Source organism: Brachyhypopomus gauderio, chromosome 13 (assembly GCF_052324685.1).
Source record: "Brachyhypopomus gauderio isolate BG-103 chromosome 13, BGAUD_0.2, whole genome shotgun sequence".
Taxonomy (NCBI): domain Eukaryota; kingdom Metazoa; phylum Chordata; class Actinopteri; order Gymnotiformes; family Hypopomidae; genus Brachyhypopomus; species Brachyhypopomus gauderio.
Window position 1 is genome coordinate 13958190 of NC_135223.1, and position 19241 is coordinate 13977430.

General features: G+C 39.6%; 2 protein-coding genes across 7 annotated transcripts in view; one reads left to right on the forward strand and one right to left on the reverse strand.

Moving 5' to 3' along the window:
- The first annotated feature begins 5733 nt into the window (after positions 1-5733).
- Positions 5734-14172, forward strand: rmdn1 (regulator of microtubule dynamics 1). Of its 2 annotated transcripts, XM_076971110.1 has the most exons (10): positions 5734-5971; positions 6422-6527; positions 6650-6737; positions 9410-9569; positions 9654-9743; positions 9844-9899; positions 9991-10078; positions 10509-10539; positions 10644-10777; positions 11447-14172. In XM_076971110.1, exons 1-10 carry the CDS (start codon positions 5858-5860, stop codon positions 11462-11464), a joined length of 885 nt encoding a protein of 294 aa, XP_076827225.1. In that variant the 5' UTR covers positions 5734-5857; the 3' UTR covers positions 11465-14172. The 2 variants fall into 2 exon arrangements, with proteins under 2 accessions (XP_076827225.1, XP_076827224.1); XM_076971109.1 differs by lacking the exon at positions 11447-14172 and having other exon boundaries at positions 10644-11160.
- Positions 11407-19241, reverse strand: part of wwp1 (WW domain containing E3 ubiquitin protein ligase 1) — a 33879-nt gene continuing 26044 nt past the window's right edge. For all 5 annotated transcript variants that reach the window (XM_076971107.1, XM_076971104.1, XM_076971106.1 and 2 more), the window contains exons 19-25: positions 17848-17981; positions 16960-17100; positions 16758-16878; positions 16542-16646; positions 14656-14752; positions 14390-14462; positions 11407-14248 (exon numbers count right to left, since the gene is read on the reverse strand). In XM_076971107.1, coding sequence (XP_076827222.1) covers positions 14149-14248; positions 14390-14462; positions 14656-14752; positions 16542-16646; positions 16758-16878; positions 16960-17100; positions 17848-17981 — 771 coding nt within the window. In that variant the 3' untranslated portion in view covers positions 11407-14148. The remainder of the gene's footprint in view (positions 14249-14389; positions 14463-14655; positions 14753-16541; positions 16647-16757; positions 16879-16959; positions 17101-17847; positions 17982-19241) is intronic.

A 19241-nucleotide genomic window follows, 5' to 3' on the forward strand; every position in this document is an offset into this window, starting at 1 on the left:
TTTATGCTAATGTATGTTTGTGGACCATAACTGCAATTAGACACTGTATTCCATTTTACACTGACCTAAATTTGATAAGATTAAACCAATACATTGAAATCTACAAAAACCTCACTGATTAACGATGAATATGTACTCTGAAGATCGAAATATAAATTGCATTTCAAAATATAATTATAATTTTAATAATAACCTGCAATCATTCCAAACTAATAATTACAGTACTCAATTAAATGTATAAAGATATGATATGCTACATCCACAGCAATTTAATGGATAGAACTGCAGTGGAACCTTGTTCCTCGATTTTGTTTCCCAGATGGCGAGACTATGACATAAGCTAAGCCTAAACTCTAGCCTGGTACAGAGCAGGTTTGTACAAACATATATGTTGCTGTAGTAACTGAACGAGGCTTAAGTCTAGCCTCTTTCGTGGAACCACTTTCACGAACGCTTCGTGAAATAGCCCCCTGGAGTGTTTGTATTTGTTTACCAAGCTTGTCAAACTCAGACTGACATGGTAAGAATTAAACACAGTTACTCAAGCTTGGATTAGAGCATTTGGAGTAGAACTAAAAAATTATATGGAAATAAACTAAGGTATTAAAATAATGATAACTAAGAATAAGAGAAAGTAATACAATATTAGACTTCTTAGAAAATACAAAATAAGCAAATAAGAATTTTTGCACAATGTACTGCAGAAGCAGTGATTCAGATTCAGACAACCTTATTTATCCTCAAAGGGCAATTCAGTTTTGGCAATCTACCTGAACAAGAAAACAAACCACACATGAAGAAATAATTGCAACATTTGAAATATACTCCATAAAGTGCAGTTAAGCACAGAATAGTGCAAATTCATTCATAGGAAAACAACCATTATGATATTTCATATTTCAATGGCCTGAGTCCATTAAGGTAAATTTGGAGGACAAAATGTGGTCCTTTATTATTTTCCTGGCTTTTGAACCACCTGTCTCTCCCATAAAATACACACGCCCCTTTGATGGACATCAATTATTTTGGAACTTTATTATTTTGGAAACACGAGAATTCAGTTATGGCGAACTGATACAATATCCACCCTTGGCTTGAATATAAAATAATAATAATAATACGACTGCGTATTGCAGCATGCAGACACTTCAGTCCTCCCCAAAAAGGAGTATTTGACTCAGCAGCTGTGTTCCACCATTTATTAGGAGGTGACTTACAAATAGGGAGATTTACAATTCATGCACGGTCTGAGCGGCATAAACAAGCAAGAAGACAGTTTGATAAATCATTCATTATTATAATTGGCTAATATTGTAAAGCAAATAACACAAAAGTTAAAGCATTGAATGGTGATCACTTATTTATTTTTTTATAACAGAAAACTGTATAAAATGTTGATTAATATTGAATGTTTACTTTTCCTTCTTAAATGCCGGCACCATAAGGTAAGTAAAGTAATTGACCCCTAACAGACCTACTGGTCCCAGTCTGCCCTAACCCCCCAGATCAGACAGTCTAGAACACGCATGTCAAATGGCCCGCAAGCTGGAACCGGGCCGCCAGGGAGTTTAGTCCAGCCCGTAGAATAAACCTGCATTATTAAAGAAGAATAAACTCCATTTTATTTAAAATCTGCAGTTCCTATATTGTCAGTGTTTTAGTCAGTTCTATCGCTTTACACACGTTTTCTGTTGACTATAGCACCCTCTTTTGTCAAAAAATAAAAAAGTGGACATAGTGTCAGATTAAAAAAAAAAAAAAGGAAAGTTCATGTATTCAGAATTGCTTCCCAGATGTGGAAAATGTCACTGTGATCAGTTTGTATGCATAATGCACTTAAATAAATGTTGACCTGAGTAAAAGTGTTGTTGAAATTGCACATACTTTTCTTAAAAAGTAAAAGTAGAAAGTTGTTCATAATATATTTAGTAAAAGGACAATTCATTTCATATAAAGCTTTTTATTATAATTTACTTCTTTGCACTAATATAAAGAAAAAAAGTGGACTTCTTGTTAGTTCCATGTAATTTTGTAATGAGTTTACTGGTTTGCCCCCCTTGAGATCCGATTAAGTTGTATGCGGCCACCAAAATGAGTTTGACAGCCCTGGTGTAGAACCTCCACTGTTCCTTTGAGAAGGGTAATGCTGCAGGCCGGAGCCCCGGTGGGCGTGGGTAAAGGGCGGAGCATGTGTCAATCATTTTCGACTGCAGCCAATCAGATACTACACTTTTGTTGTCAATCAATTTTTATTAAGCCAATTATCAGCCAGAGTTAGCTGTCAATCATTTTTTACTGCAGCCAATCTTAACAGATCTGCCAAATGAAGGCGGAAACTGCACGGAGAAGCTCTTTAAACAGAAGTATATGCCGCTCTTACACAAAAGTAGCTGAATAAAAACATTAGAAGAGCCATGACTTTAGACATTTTTAAATAAAAGTTTAAAATACTTCTTACTTATTTTTCTGGAACGGCACTTTAATGTTTTTTTTCCTTTATTGCACGTATTGCATCATTTACATCATATATATATATGTGGCGAGTGTAAATTGTTAGCTGAGGGAAGGTGTAAATGGACACAAATTAAGTATTATATCGCGATCGATCGCCAAGTATAAGCGCCTCCGCCGAGCAGAGCGTTGAGGAGCGATTTCGATTGGAGGATCGTGCTCTATTTTGTATTATTAATTTTTTGCTGATGCTGGTCCAGCGTGTCGCGTGCCACTGATTATGCCTCGGCGTGCCAACGGTGGCCCGCGTGCCATAGGTTGCCGACCCCTGCTGTAGAGCCTTTGAATATTAAAATCATTGTAGAAATTAAGTTCAGATGTGACCAGCAATGGAGCGCAAGTAAAAGAAGGACGCGATCACACAGTCTCATTGAATATGTAGGAGTTAATGAATAAAGTGCACCAACGCAAAACCCGTGACATAATCCAAATCCAAAGTTTGAAGACCAGTATTTTTTTATATAATCAGGCATTGCTTTTAATCGTCATAATTATGGAGAGCTAGCTAGATATCGTATGCTCACCGTGTATCTTTCGCCAAGAGAAATTCGTGGGCAGAGTTTAATTACATCTTTGCGGGAGTCATTGAGTTGGATTAACTCTGATTTGATCAACTCTGTCCGATAACTCCAACACTCCATCGTCATTTGATTATATCAAAACAATACTAGTCTTCAAACCTTATTTGGATTATGTCACAGGTTTTGCGTTGGTGCACTTTATTCATTAACTCCTACATTTTCAATGAGACTGTGTGATCGCGTCCTTCTTTTACTTTACTTGCTGAGCTTAATTTCTACAATGGTTTTAATATTCAAAGGCTCTACAGCAGGGGTAGGCAACCTATGGCACGCGGGCCACCGTTGGCACGCCGAGGCATAATCAGTGGCACGCGACACGCTGGACCAGCATCAGCAAAAAATTAATAATAAAAAATAGAGCACGATCCTCCAATCGAAATCGCTCCTCAACGCGCTGCTCGGCGGAGGCGTTTATACTTGGCGATCGATCGCGATATAATACTTAATTTGTGTCCATTTACACCTTCCCTCAGCTAACAATTTACACTCGCCACATATATATATGATGTAAATGATGCAATACGTGCAATAAAGGAAAAAAAAAACAATAAAGTGCCGTTCCAGAATAACAAGTGAGAAGTATTTTAAACTTTTATTTAAAAATGTCTAAAGTCATGGCTCTTCTAATGTTTTTATTCAGCTACTTTTGTGCAAGAATGGCATATACTTCTGTTTAAAGAGCTTCTCCGTGCAGTTTCCGCCTTCTTTTGGCAAATCTGTTAAGATTGGCTGCAGTAAAAAATGATTGACAGCTAACTCTGGCTGATAATTGGCTTAATAAAAATTGATTGACAACGAAAGTGTAGTATCTGATTGGCTGCATTCGAAAATGATTGACACATGCTCCGCCCTTTACCCACGCCCACCGGGGCTCCGGGCTGCAGCATTACATATATGGTTCCTTTTACTGTACGATGTCTCTCAATTGAAATGAAATCGGTTTCTTCCCTGAGAGCAAAGCAACCTCTCCACAATCACCCACATGGGCTATAAACGAAGCTTCAAGTAGCGAGCCTGTTTTTAATAGATCAAAAAGCCTTGTTTCGTATTTCGAACTGTTCACATATAATGATATAAAACATTCCCCACTTTATAAACGGCATTTTAGAAGCGCAGAATAACTCCGGATATTACGTAAAGGAGGACCATAACAAATTCAAAGCACTACGTCGTGTTGCCATATCTAAGAAAACCACCCACGATTGCGAGTCGGTCCTTGGACAAACATGCTGTGTTGTGTGTTTCTTTTTTAGGCGTCAAAGAAATGTCTTGCGTATTGGAAGTTTGAAAAAAATGCAAGCATTTAGATATCTATGGTTCATCCAAGGACATCGTTAATACATTTTTGTTGATAGCAGGGGCGATTTTAGGATCTGGTCTTTAGGGGTGCCCAGCCCCCAGTGCTCACAGAGGCACAATACCAAAGTATTGCGCAGGTGCAGAGCAAGGTTTTTGCATAATATAATATTTAAAAAATGTGTTGAGCCAGGGGGTGCTGAGCAACTTCACGGTGGTGCTCTAGCACCACTAAAAATACCCTAGCCTCGCCCCTGGTTGATAGCAAGTCCAGGTAAAAATGCATGAATATGTAACCCTACAACATGTACATTAATAAAACAAACTTGGTCTTTTGCAACTGCTGCTTGGTACAGTTGATAGTGTTATTGACGGACATTGCCAGGAAAATAGTCAGCACTGTCAGAGGTGTATATTGGGGCACAGGAAGTGTTTGTCAAAATGATGATAATAAAAATGTCTCTAGCACTTGGCCCTCGGACTTTTGTGATAATCTAGTAAGTAGAGGGCGGGTGCTTTGCTGCCATATAACAACAGAGCATTGACGCCGGTCCTGCAGATGGTCACCTTGGTTTGTAGTGTCATCCTGCTGTTTTTGCACACTCTCTTTGTCTATCTGACAAGTGTAGAGATCTTCTAGTTCTCCTGTTAGGAGTGTTGGTGGTGGTCGTTATCTGTGAGAGGAGCCCAGGAAGGTGAAGTCAAGCATCACCTCTACGTCACTCTTGCTGACTGATGGAGCAGAGTTGATCAGTACTGCTCATTACGGTTGTTTTCCTTCACACTGATGCTCAGACTGCACTCTTTAAATGCTGGAGACGTTGTCCATAAGGTTCTCCATCATCTACAAGCAGAATATTCCTGATAAACACATCAAGCATGTTTGTCCTTATAGTCTCATGTGAGACAGGTTGAACCAACTGTCCACCTGGTCTGGGATGGAGGCCTGCTCCACTGGCAGGAGAGCCAAAGAGCATGTTTCAAGGAGATTCCACACAGTCAAGATAAAGGGCCTAAAAATTATTATTTTGAAAAATTATTTTGTCAACTACGGATTATTCTCTGAGCCTTGCTTTTCTGAATGTGACTCGGTCGGACAGCTTATGTAGATGTGGCTAATTTCTCATAGTGCTATAAGTTTACATTTTCATAGATTAAACTCGACTTGTATGAATTGTTGCACCAAATGAACGTTCATGGTCGGATATGATAACAATAGCTTATTTTCACATTTATATGTCAAAATGTATTGTTTGTATATGTATCGTCGCATTGTTAAACTTGGGTTCTTCAAATCAGCGGGGGGGGGGGGGGGGGGGGGGGGGTTAAGTGGAGTATGTGGCAACCCAGCTTTGGAGCGGTCTATAGACTCTCCGGTTTGACGGCGGTTTATCGATAGCGAACTACCTTTATATTTCAGGTTCGGCATCAGTCGTGTTCTAGATACCAGTGACCAGAACCGGAGAAGCATGTCGGTGATCGCTCCTTTTCGGTTATTTGCACGGGGGACGAATAGACACCTGAAGAACAGAATAAGAATTAGTAACCAGCAGTATGGCACTTTTCGGAGGACCATAACAGCAGTAAGATTTTCAGAGTCGATCGACCGTTTTATGGCTCTTCTTATCTAATTAGAGATCGATAGGTGTAACGTTATACTGTGTTTTACGCATTTCAAACGAGAGGCTACAGATGTTTCCAGACCGGTCTGTTGTAAAACCTGCAATACACAGTCTCCTGTCATCGTGTTTCAGTTTTGCTCACTGTGGCTACCAATCTTACTTTGAACTCTGACCTAGTTAGTAATTTTGTCATTTAATATAGGAAGCAATACAATGTTGACACTGACACCTATAATCTGGCAATCAAAATGTGGTTGGATGTTTGGGAATAGTTCAAAAAATTCTATAGGTACTATAGATTTGGTTGTAAATAGATGTGTATAAATATGTTTCCAAATCAACATTGGGAGTCCAGGAATTATTGGTGAATATTCTTTCCCTTGTTTGGTACCCCCCCCCCCCCATCTGCAGGCTAAAAAGACTACATTCCTGATTACTTTACCTCCACTAACGTACCTGGGATATGAAGCATACAGGAGGATGCCCTGTGTGGCAGCAGTGTTCGCACTTGACAGAGGTATTACTTTAAATCACATCTATTTTTTTACACGTTGAAGGTACGTATAGCTAAATGTAATGTTTTCTCCTGGTTTGTCAGATTAAATTCATATATGTCAACTCCACTCTCTTCCCCACTAGCCGAAGAAGTTCTAGAAAAGGCTGATTACTTATACAGCTGTGGAGAGACAGAGAAACTTCACCAGCTCCTGCTTCAGTATAAGGACAGGTAAATACTTGTCTTTTCTTCCCCACCATTGCCCCACAGTCATAACTAAAGGTCAGTGACCGACACTGAGGGGAGCCCCGGTGTTATTTGCGGACAGCGTCCCACAGTGCCCTAAGAGGTGGCCCTGATTGGTTGTGAGAGATGAAAAGCTGAGACAAAGTCTCTTTTCAGGGCCCGCTAAAACTGGCCAAGACCTGACATTACTCAACAAATATTCACATCCCTGGAGAATTTTCAAGACTTTAGATCACCATTTGTTTTTCATATTCATATAGCTTTATCATAATTAGAAACATCTAGGTTGCATTAACACTGGCCTGTTCTAATGTTTAAGCTTTTATTGTGAGAATCTCTAGACACAAAGTGAACTAAAATAATGAATAGTTGTCACTTTATTTCCAACACCAGGGCCACTTAACTCTTCTAGCCAGACTTCAGCAACCATGTTCTTTCTGTTAGCTACCACACTAGCAAATACTGATAATTCTGTGCCTGGTGTCATCAAAAACAGTAAACTCAAACTGAGGTGTGGAAGTGGTTTTATGGTTGGGCAATCGCACAGTTACCCCCACGAACACTGAGACTTTGAAACTGAGATTTCTTCCACCTGGAGATACTCCAGTGGCAGCCTGCTGATTTGGCCTTATTGCTGAAGCAGGTTTCACAGAGCTCTCTCTGAATGGTGAAAAGCTTGAGGCGTATCCCCCTTGTGCATTCACACAGCTCCTTGGTTCAAGGATAATAGCGTGATATCTGTCACCCAACTGTGGTTTAACTTAATGACTTATTTGGCATAATGATTGAATAATGCATTACAATGATAAAACACCTTCTGCATTCGCTGTTGCGACATCTCTTCTGCGTGTTTACCACCGTCACTGAAGACCCACTGTCCCATTCATCTGATTGGTTGCTTCTGGTTTTTTTTTTTTTTTTTTTGGAGGTGGTGGGAATTACCTGGAATGCTGACATGTGCCCTTGATGCTTAAAAGTGCACGCTGCACAAACAAATGACTGGAAATACTTGGAAAAGTCAGAAAACCCAGATAAACTCAAATTTAATCGTTTTTAGCATTAGTGTAAATAAGGCTGCACATGTTTATTTTAAATGGTACTAAATGACCACCAAAGTTTGCATGAGGTTTACCTTCAATCTCCTTTCAGGTTACAGTTTTGGGTCACTGAGACCCAATTTCTTTTGTCACAACTTAATACACAACAGCCAAAGCCACACACACACAAAACATCTCACACTTTTGGAAAAAACAAACGCTTCATCAAAAACTCTTTCAACTTTTGCCAAAATCAGATTTTTGCTTTCAAACTATACACACAAATATTAGATGAACAGCCTTTATTATATGACAGCTACACACTGATGGGGCAAATGGAAAACACTACTACCATGTTTTGAGTGTCCAGTGTGTAGTCTGCTGTAACGATACATCATAGTATTCATGAAAATCACAAATGTAGTTTTTTATGCATATTCAGTACATTTACATCGTAAAGTGAAACACAATTACTAGGGGAAGGTTTATTTTGTTTTTCCATGAACAGTACAGCAACACATTCTGTATATACTGTAAAACACAAAAAAAAAGAGAAAAAAAACAATAGGCTTGTAACTCCAACATACAAAATTACAGTGCATCTCATCTCACATTTGGGTCTGGCCACAAGATCTCACAGCAGGGGCAGTACCTTGTTGAGTGACGTACCCCTGGCATGCTCCTTCATCAGTGTCACCACAAGCTTTCTCCATTGGCTGCGGAATGGATGTCGAACGTAAATTCGCGAACATAAATTTGAACGTAAATTAGTTTGACAAGCACCAGAACCCGGTCCGGTGGATATTTACAGCAGTTTATCAAATATTTATTATTATTATTTATGGGGAGATGGGCCATGGCCCGGTACAAATTCATTAAGGGGCCGGTTCTGGCCCGTGGGCCGCCAGTTGAATAGCCCTTGTATAGAGGATAGATCTACTTATCTAGTCTCATTTCAAAATGCCTGGATGAAGCTACAGTGTAGCAGCGCAGATTAGGCTGGACCCTTTACCTCTAGAAAATGCAACGCATGGTTAACCACATGGTCACCCAGAGCGGCTCTGATCTCATCTGCTATGGTCACTCGTCCTCTTCCTCGTTCCCATGCTCTTCATCGTCATCTCTATGTAATACTGGAATCCATTGTTGTGCAAACCAAGATAAGAAACTTGTTGCCTCTTTGATAGGGATCAGGCTTCAATTTCTAAAGATTTGTATAAATTCCTAGTGTATTTAAGTTAGTGTTTTTTCCTGTGAGGACTGGGTTTGTATAATTGGTATGTGGGTGTGGCAGTGTTTTCCAAAGAAAACACATGGATTTAAATTTTGAATATTGTGTCAAATGTAGGGAACTGTGTGTAATGTTTTGCAAAAAGTGTGTTTTAGAATTGCTAAATGAGTGTAAGGCAGAGAACGTGCTTAAGGTTTATTGCACCAGGTCAATAGATAGGCTACATGAGTTAGTGGTTTCTAAAATTGTGCTAAAACAATTTTTTGGGTCTTAGCGATTCACAAGCCTCGTTATGTTCATCTTTATTATATACATTGTTTCTCCTATTGATGGCAGGGAAGTAAGTAAAATATGCATCTTGCCCTTTTCATGGTGCCAATTCTCTCTAGTGATGATGCAGAGTTCCTGTGGAGGCTGGCTCGGGCGTTACGGGATCTCTCCTTACTGCCCAGCGTTCCATCAGAGCAGAAGAAAAAGCTGACCTACGAGGCTTTTGAATACTCCAAGAAGGCCCTGGAGAAAAATGAATCCTGCTTCGCTGCACACAAAGTAATAAGTGAGCTGCAGTGAAAACTTGTTTTTCCTTACATTACTGTGTCTCATAACTTATTTTCTTTGTATGTTTTTTCTAAGTGGTATGCTGTATGCCTAAGTGATGTAGGAGATTATGAAGGGATCAAGGTAAAAATCGGAAATTCCTTCATCATTAAGGACCATTTGGAGGTAAGCAATAGGAATATGTGGAATATTAATCTTTTCCATATTGAAGTAGAAGGACAATGCCGTCAGAAGGCCGTGTTGTAACAGCAGGGTGTTTTCACAGAGGGCTGTTGAGCTAAATCCAAAAGATGCAACATCTATCCATATCTTGGGTTACTGGTAGGTATGGTATGCCTTACCAGTAAATGTTTAAGTATTTAAAATGTAAATGTTGAACCAGGGTGTATTTATGTTTGTTTGCCTTTCTCAGGTGCTTTGCTTTTGCGGAGTTGCCATGGTATCAGCGCAAAGTAGCAGAGGTCATCTTTGCATCCCCACCAACAGCTACTTATGAACAGGTAAAATGCAAAGAATGATTTATAATAGCTACTATTCCTATTAGCCATGACTGAGGTGCCCTTGAGCAAGGCATTTAACCCCAACTGCTCCCCGGGCGCCGGGCTAGGGCTACCCACCGCTCTGGGCATGTGTGCACCACAGCCCCCTAGTAATCACTAGTGTGTGTTTGTGTGTGTGTTCTAATTGTACGGATGGGTAAATGCGGAGGACAAATTTCGATTGGGGTGTAAATTCCCAATTGACAAATATGGCACATTTCATTTTTTTCATTATCACAGAAAGTGCCACTACATGTTGCTGCTGTTTTACATATATACATGTATGATCAAACAAAATCTGAATCTGGTGAGGATTCTCATTAGAGTTTGACATTTTAAATGTGTCCATAATCATTTATATATTGTCGTAACAATTTCATTTCATTTTTAGGCTCTAGGATTTTTCCTGAAAGCTGAGGAAGGTACAGTATAAAAACATTTGCTCAAAATTCAGCACATTTATCTCGAGGCCTGTTTTTAGAGGTCAATGGAGGGCTGAAAACACCATTATTCTCCGTCTGTTCAGTTGACCCAAATTTCTACAGCAAAAATCTGCTGATGCTTGGGAAGACGTACATGATGCTTAAGGAACAGGACAAAGCTGCCGCCTGGCTCCACAAAGCACGAGACTATCCCGCCATCACAGAAGAAGACAAACAGGTTCATAAAGAAGCACTTGATCTGCTTAAGAAGCTCAATGGCTAATTAAGAGATTCATAAACAGGATCCAGTCATTATAGAAATGTGAATGTAATACCTTGCATCTAATTTAGTTTATTTTTAAATGTATAAATCAGTAATTTTAAGCCAAATGTAAATGCTCTAGCACCTTTAAACACTTATTTTTCAGCATTCAGGGTAATCTAAATGGCTTAAGTGTTGCTTTATAAAATTCTTGGTTTGACTTACAGATGTTTCCACAATTCTCCAATACTTCCACAGGACAGACTTTTTGATTCAAGATGTCCTCAGGCTATTTTGTGAATTATATATATTTTAATGTACTTGCCAAATAAAGATCTATAAGTCATGCTGTACAGCTAGCTCGACAGGACGTAGCCTGGTTTTAGTTAACCATCCAGTTACTAAGTGTAATGGAATTGTTTAATGCCTAATTTTGACTTTTAATTATATATTTATATTTGAAAGTGGAATGTGAAAGCGCATTACACATTCCCAAGTGGAATGTGAAAGCGCATTACATATGTTGGAGATGGCAAAATTAAATTCATTTCCATTAGTATTGATTATTCACACAATACATGAATGAAAGTCAAATTCAATATAAAGATGGTCATATACATTTATTAAATATGGTTCTCTCCACAGGCAAGATCCAACCAATAACCCCCCTCTCCTCCCACAAAAGAAAATAAAAACAGAAAAGGTGGTGGGGGGGGGGCTGGATCTTAAAATAAGAACAGCCAAAATGCCCCACCCTCCCTCCTCACTTTCTGCTGCACAAAAATAGAGGGCATGTTTCCATTTGCCATAAATCAATATATTAAAATGGGAAAAGTGGAATAAAAATGAGTATTCTATATGGTCTCCAGCTGTGAGCGCTCTGTACAGTGTAGGTGTTTACAGTGTCTATCTACACATGATATGTTACAGTTCATCTGACGTGAACAAGGCGTCACAGAGCCCGTTGTTGACGCTGCTCAAAACAACCAATTAAGTACTTTACTATAATAAGGATCTTTTTCATACAATTTTTTCCCTTTAGTTCAGATGGAAGCACAGTACCACGGTGACGAGGTTTACTTAGAAATTGCTGCTGTTTTAAGCTAATAGTCACAGATAAAAAGCAATTGAGTTGGATCTTAAACAGCATCTTTCTTTAGTCAGGAGTAGCACACGTTCTTTATATACAAATCTAATGAACGAACTGAACTTAAGCAACAGCAATGAAATTTTACCGTAATGATTTAACCCAACAGCAGCAGCTGGCCGGCAGACTCCTTTGTTTAAATGGCCTGTCCTTGCTCTGGTCATCAGACACAAAGCACCAGAGACAGATTTTGGTAGATTCACATAAAAAAAGCAAAACAAAACTTAATAAATACAAGAGAGACACAACCCATCTTAAACAGCACATGGAATTCTAGTCTCTGAAGCAGAGACCTTGGACTGTCTTAGGGAACTAATTTTAAATAGCTACAAGTATTATTTCATAGTATTCCATTGTAATATATTTGAGATTTGGGGTGAAGTAATACATGAACATTAAAATTATTTCAACCAATAACTGCCTATAAACCTTAACTAAAAGTGGCAATGTCTCTTGCCACCCAAGTAATGATGAGGTAACTTGATTTGGAAATGGCATTTTGCTTAAACACCTAAATAATATATGCACTTAAAAAAATGTGAGAGGTCATAATGCACAAGTAAATTGCACTATGGCATTTAAGGACAAGTTGTTTTAAATTGAGGATGCTATAATATTTTTTAAACTACAATATGTCCTCAAAACCATATGTTTAAAAAGGTGTGAATATGAATTGTTGGGTATTCACTACTGTTTCTGCAGTCCAAACTGCCCGTTTACCTCTTATCAATTGTAACAAAAACAAAACCTAACTGACAATTATATAAACTAACTAAATGATAAAGGTGGGGAACACTGTGGACAACAAATTCAAAAGGACCAGAGATGCAGACGTCACCAGAAAGACGGCTACTACCTACTCGCTCGCTCAGACTGGAGGGCAGGCTCACTCACTCAGACCTGAGGGGGAGTCCACAGGCCCCCCACCTGCCAAGCCCCATTCATAGCCCAGACTCGTGTGGCCTGCAAGTTCAATGGGGCAATGGGAGATGCAGGAACTGATTTTTTAATTATGATACTTCAATTTGATAGTAGTAATGCATAAAATGACATGGTTCCATTGTATACTCTCTACACAACGACAGGCACTCCACCAGCCAACACAACACTGCTTGTTGAGGGGAGAAGGCCAACTGCTTAGCTATGGTCAAACTGGGTGATGTTCCTTATGATTGTTCCTGCTATGAGTGAGTCCATCTGAAGATGTTCTACAGCTTTCCAGCTGTTACAAGCAGCCAGCTACTGTAGAACAGTGATTTCTTGTTGCTTTATTCTGACCTCTATGACAAGCAATCTGGCCCAACAGACCATGTCTAAACATGCTACCATTGTTTATGTTTCCCCCACAGTAGCCCGTGATCGATTAAAGGGGTCTTATTTAATCCTCAACATAATTCAAGGTCTAGGACATGCAGAGACGGTGAAAGAGGGGACAAAAAAAGCAATCCATCTTTTCCTTGGGGATTTGTTCTCTTAACTAGGCAACTGCATTCATATGAAATCTAATGTGAGCAGCAGACTGGAGGAAAAATACTTTTAATCTAAAGTGACAACAGCAATACTGTACGCAGGCCTTCAGGGTGGATGTGGTGTGTGGTGCATGGTGTGCTGGGATAGAGGATGGCTGGATGTGTGGTGTGCTGAGGTGGAGGATGGGTGGACGTGGTGTGCTGGGGTGGAGGATGGGTGGATGTGGTGTGCTGGGGTGGAGGATGGGTGCATGTGGTGCGTGGTGTGCTGGGATGGAGGGTGGGTGGTTTGATCTGTTCTGGAGACAGCCATGCAAGCGCAGCACAATCACAACTAAACATCCCAAAACAGAAGAGAGAAACCCAGGCACCAGACTGAACACTACAATCACTCTTTAAGAGCTCTATAAAACTAGAGCTGTACGTATGGTTTAATTATAAAATCCTCTCTGATTTTTTTTTGTCAATCCCCTTTTAAAAAACAGCCAAAAGGAAAAGACTATTATTGTATTTAGATTTCCGCTTTTAAGAGATAAGAAAAAAGCTGAAATGCTTGCATAATCATGGGGAATAATGTTATTGAGATTGCTAAATGAGGTTTTGGATTAAGATTTGGTTTAAAATGACAAAATAGCTTATGTACATTGGTAGTTATCTGTGCAATTTTCCTTTTTTTGTGTTTTTTTATTCCTGACTTGACTGGGTGAACAGCCTTAGCAAAGCTCCACTCTCTACTCTTGGCCAAATCCTTCCGTCTCCTCGATTGCAAAAAGCAGCTTCTCTTTGAGCTGTTCAAAGCTTTTGTACGGTGGCAAGTCTAGCCGGTTAAAGCTGAAAAAGAAATTACACAAATAAAGAAATACAAAATTAGAAATGATTGTCTTAAATATTGAATATTAAATGTATCCACAGTTCTGAGTTGCATTCAAACATGCAAGGTAATGCCTTTATTCAATAAAATGAAGCATTCACCATGTATGACTCCGGGGAAGCCAAGTGTCTTTGCCAACTTTCTCAATACAGAACTTCTGAGGTCCGTTACTCCCTAACAAATGGAAGAGAATGTGAAATATGTTGTAGAAAGCAGACACATCCACCTCAAATAATGAACGTAACCACCTGAACCTGAGAATATCGGTGGTTGTTACTGGTTTCTTCTGTTGTGTGACTTGCTGACATCACCAGGTAGCTTGTGCAGGTTATGTGTGGCTGTGTGTGTGTGTGTGTGCGTGCCTCACCCATGAGCTCAGCGAAGCCCCCCAAGGGCAGCCTACAGGTGCCTGTGACGAACTGCAGCAATCGCAAACGGACCTCGTTGTCCACCTCCTTCACAAACTGCACACACAGCAAAGAGGACATAAGGACTTTCCACATACCAACAAGGGAAGGCAGTAAGGCACAGTACAATACAGAAAACACCAAAACAAAAACAGGATTTAAATGAATAGAAGTAATACAGAATTCAGTGAATAATTAATATTAAAGCAAAGATTGAATGTAATATGAAATAAGAAAGAAAGAAAAACAAAAAAAAACCCCAAAGATAAAAGAACAAATGGGCTTCTCTAAATATTGTTGGGACACCAGACCCTTAATTGCAGCTATATTATTGAGGTGCTTTGGTGATGGGTTTGATATGGATAGAGATCAGAGTCCATCAGAATGTTAAAATTTCAGACTTTTTTTGTGCCTGAAAAATTTGGTGTTCACTAATGGAATTTCTTTTCTCCTTAATGCCAAACAATCTCCATTTTGTCCTTATTTAAACGTAGAAATTATTGTGTGACCCAATTATCTATATCATCTTTACATTAAATTCAATGCTAGCATCAATTGCTAACGTCAAAGAATTTAACACTAGCTGCAGAGCTAGCTGCCTTAGCAAGCTGAGAAGAACTTGACCAAAACACTGCTTAAAATGTAAAATCATTTAACACAGCAAACAGTGAAAAAACTATGTAAAGCAAAGCCTAATATTGTATAGCTGACGTGGAGTCATCAGCCTGCACATTTGTGTTTGACAATCAGTTTTAGCCATCAATCAACATACGATACGTGTTGCAATGATGTGATTGAGTATCACCATGACGTTGCCCCAGTAAAATTCAAGAAAACTGAGTAAACATCATCCATGCCAGTTGAAATTTTCAGGTTAAATTCATCCAGGAGTCCATGAACGGACACTGATTTTAGGTCTATAGCCTTGAGTATGCATTGGCTTTTACATGTTGCCAGAGACCAACATAGTTAAATAATGCTAAAAGGTTCTTTAGTGCTGTTATCCATCTGTGTGGTGGATGTTAAAATCCCAGATACAATTAAAAAAGTATTCAGTGGAAATAACGCAAAGTAGTTTAGCAAATGCATCAATAAAATTTGTTGAGTATCTTAAGCCTGTAAAGTGTTAATACCAGCATTTATGGTTGTGCCTTTTGAAATGAAACAGGCATTCAGAAGAATGAAGATTGCCAGAGATGCAATCAGAAGAATGAAGGTTCAGTCTCCCCTCAGACTATGCACTGGAATGCATGTTTAAATAAGAACTTGCTACTCCTCCTTTCTTAGTTCACCACATGTTCATAAAACTGCAGTGTACTGGTACTGTCTTTCCAAGATCAGTAGCACTGCTGCCTTCTGCTAACCATGTCTCAGTAACAAACAGAAAGCCTGAATTGTAGGATGATGTCATTAACGTAAAATTATTTACTGGCTAGGGATCTAATATTAAAGCAGAGCTAGCTTTATGAAGATCACAGAAGCTCCTGATGCAGCCTGGGGTCATCACCACACACCAGATTAGACTGGTTTACCTCACATGCTGGATGGATTTGGTTCTTTCTACTTATAATCAACAATAGAGAACAGTACAGGAATACTGGAACCCAGATTACTTTCAGCAAAGTTTTCAGTACCAGGGAGCCTGAACACATCACAAAGTACCATCATGTGATTGCACCCTGCAGCTGCTATCAGCAACCTTCATGGAGCATACCGTTCTCCTTTCTGTAAACACCAAAAAATCTCACTGCGATCTATTTAATGAGATAAAGCAGGTAGGTTTACATTTGTGAGCAGAGTGGACTTTTGAGGACAGACAGTACATAACAGGAAAGGTTTGCTGTACCTGCCAGAACCACACAATCTGCTTGCTGTTCCTTGTATAGTGGCGATACACAGTGTTCCTCTGCCAGTCCTGCAGATCCACCTCCTGCATTCCACAAAGCATTACCTAACACACACACACACACACACACACACACACACACACACACACACACTTTTAAACCACATTAAACCCAAACACAGTCTTTAAACTCAAAAAGGTGAAACCAAGTCTCACCTCCAGCTCCTTTTCATCAAAATACTGCAACCACTGCAAAGGAACCACCTCATTGAAGCCATCTAGAAATGCTTTGGTCTGCCCTTCAACTCCTCGTGAGAACCGCCATTCTGCCATCAGCCTGCAGAGGGCAGACCACACAGTCAATACATACGGAAGTCTCATCACGTTCCCTCTCCTGGTGGGAAGGGAAATCCCTTACCCAATATACTCCTCTTTGTTCTCCTCGGTCACAAGAATGTTAGCACCATCTGGTTTTAGGTCGTGTGAGGTGATTTTGCCCAGGATCTCCATGTCAACAGAGAAATACATTTCCAAGCTGCACTCTTCAATGTTGTTGTCCCTGCAAAACACAGGCAGCTTCAGTAATGAGGACCTCCCACTGTCCAGCACAAGAGTAAGGGGTCGTTGAAGCAATCAAACCCTATCAAAATTAGCACTCTGAAAGAGAAAAAATATATACTTTCATGTAACAGAAACTTGCTTGTAATTCTATGATTTTTTTTATTTTATATGAGCACTAAACAATTTGGGTTCAGCATGTGTTCTGATCCATCTCCATCAAATAACCTGGATTTAACAATTTTATTCAGCTAAACTCTCCAAAAATATATTTTTTTATTGGCAGTGATCCATCCTTGAATCTAACTTTAATCTTCACATAGGCGATGTTTAGATTTCACACATGAATGTTTATTCTGCAACTTCAGCCATTCGTGGTTTAGCGCCAGTTTACCTCAGTCACTTGAAGTTTTGTACCGTCCATCATACAACAATTTTGCTAATCTAGCGCAAACTTGTATCCTTGTATTTTTATATATTTTTTACAGCACCTTGACCATGGAATGCTCTAGAAGAGCCCATGAAAACACTTCAACTTTGTAATGTTTCAAGTTACTTCAAACTCTTTAAATCTTTTTAGTATGGCCTTCGTGCATCTTTGGTACTTTTGTTGTGTAAAGTTTCCACTGTTGGGTTTGTTGCTCGTTGGGTTTAAGAAGAGCACATTATAAATGTAATCAATTATGACCATCATTATTATGCCAAGAGCTCATACTCCGAGGACGAACACAGAGCAGAGTGTGCCTACCGGATCCAGATCAGAGAGTTGTAGAACTCCGGATCGATAGACTCCAAGTCTTTCAGGATGAGCTTCTTATTCAGCATGCGTTTATAGAAGGGCAAGGAGAAACCAGTGTCGATGAACTTGCCATGGAAGAGTGCCTATGGACACAGAGCACAGGAGGGTCATGGCTCCACCCACCACCATCACCACCACCACGTTTAGGGCACGCCCCTTTCTGAACTAGTCACACCAACACTAATGAGGCAAGCACTGAACAAGCCAGTCTGTTGCCGTTGACAATGTGTCTAATAAGGCTTGTAATCGTGAATGTTCAAAGCATCACGTATAAGGGGTATGAACATATTTAATCTTGGGAGAATGACCAAATCCTCAGTGACAATCAAAATTGACTGCCCAGTATATCCAAGAGCCAAGATTTGGTGTTGAGGGGAAAAAAAAGTTCACGATGACTATGACGAAAAACAAAGATGTGACTAGGTTAGTAACATTAATATGAATTTATAAATTTTTATTTAAAATATGTGCACTGCAAACAGGGTGCAGATCTACTTAAGCACTTTTCAAGAGTTCAGTAATTTTGTGAATCATTTAATTATTATTAAATTGCTGCATCTTATCAAATGCCCCCCACCTAAACAAAAACAAAACCATACCACAACCACATAAGTATTCTGACCTGCTCCCCAAACAGTCATCAGCCAATGAAAAGCCTACATCGGTTGACCATTAGTAAGAACCACAGTTTATGGCAAATATGCAGCAGACCATCACTGGCATGTCTGGTTTTGCTCTGTTTGTTAGAATAATTTTTTACTTTTCTGGACTCTCCCTTCCGTGTCCATACAGGAATTTAACAGGACTGGTGAGGGAGTCTACTCCTTCAGCTGGGTCCGACAGCTGGTTTGTTATTTTGCTTTCAGTTGACTGGTAGGCGGACAGCTTAATTTGACTCGGACTTCATGGGTGTTGATGTATTCTGGAAACCTTCTGGCATGCCATTAGGATACTGTGCCCAACACTACTTCGTGAATGGACATGCACTTTGTGCGATTTAAACCTCTAGTCCAAAACATCTGTTAATCTCCTCTGTGGAGAATGGCTAGCATTAGAATCCGCTCAAAAATGCCAATCATGCAAAATGCATCTGACACAGACTCTGATGGTGCTTTAACGTGTGCTGTACACACGTCAAGTAGTCCAACAGGTCAAACATTTGCAGTCTCCTCAGATTCACACTGTGGAATAAACCCAGGCTCCTTCATATATTTAACAAACACTACAACCAGCATAAGCACACAAACCACTCCAAGACTTTACATCTTGATTTTGTGCTGTTAAATTGCTACTCTGTAATCCGCCACATTGTTCCGAACTTACATTGTTCTTTCTGCTTACAG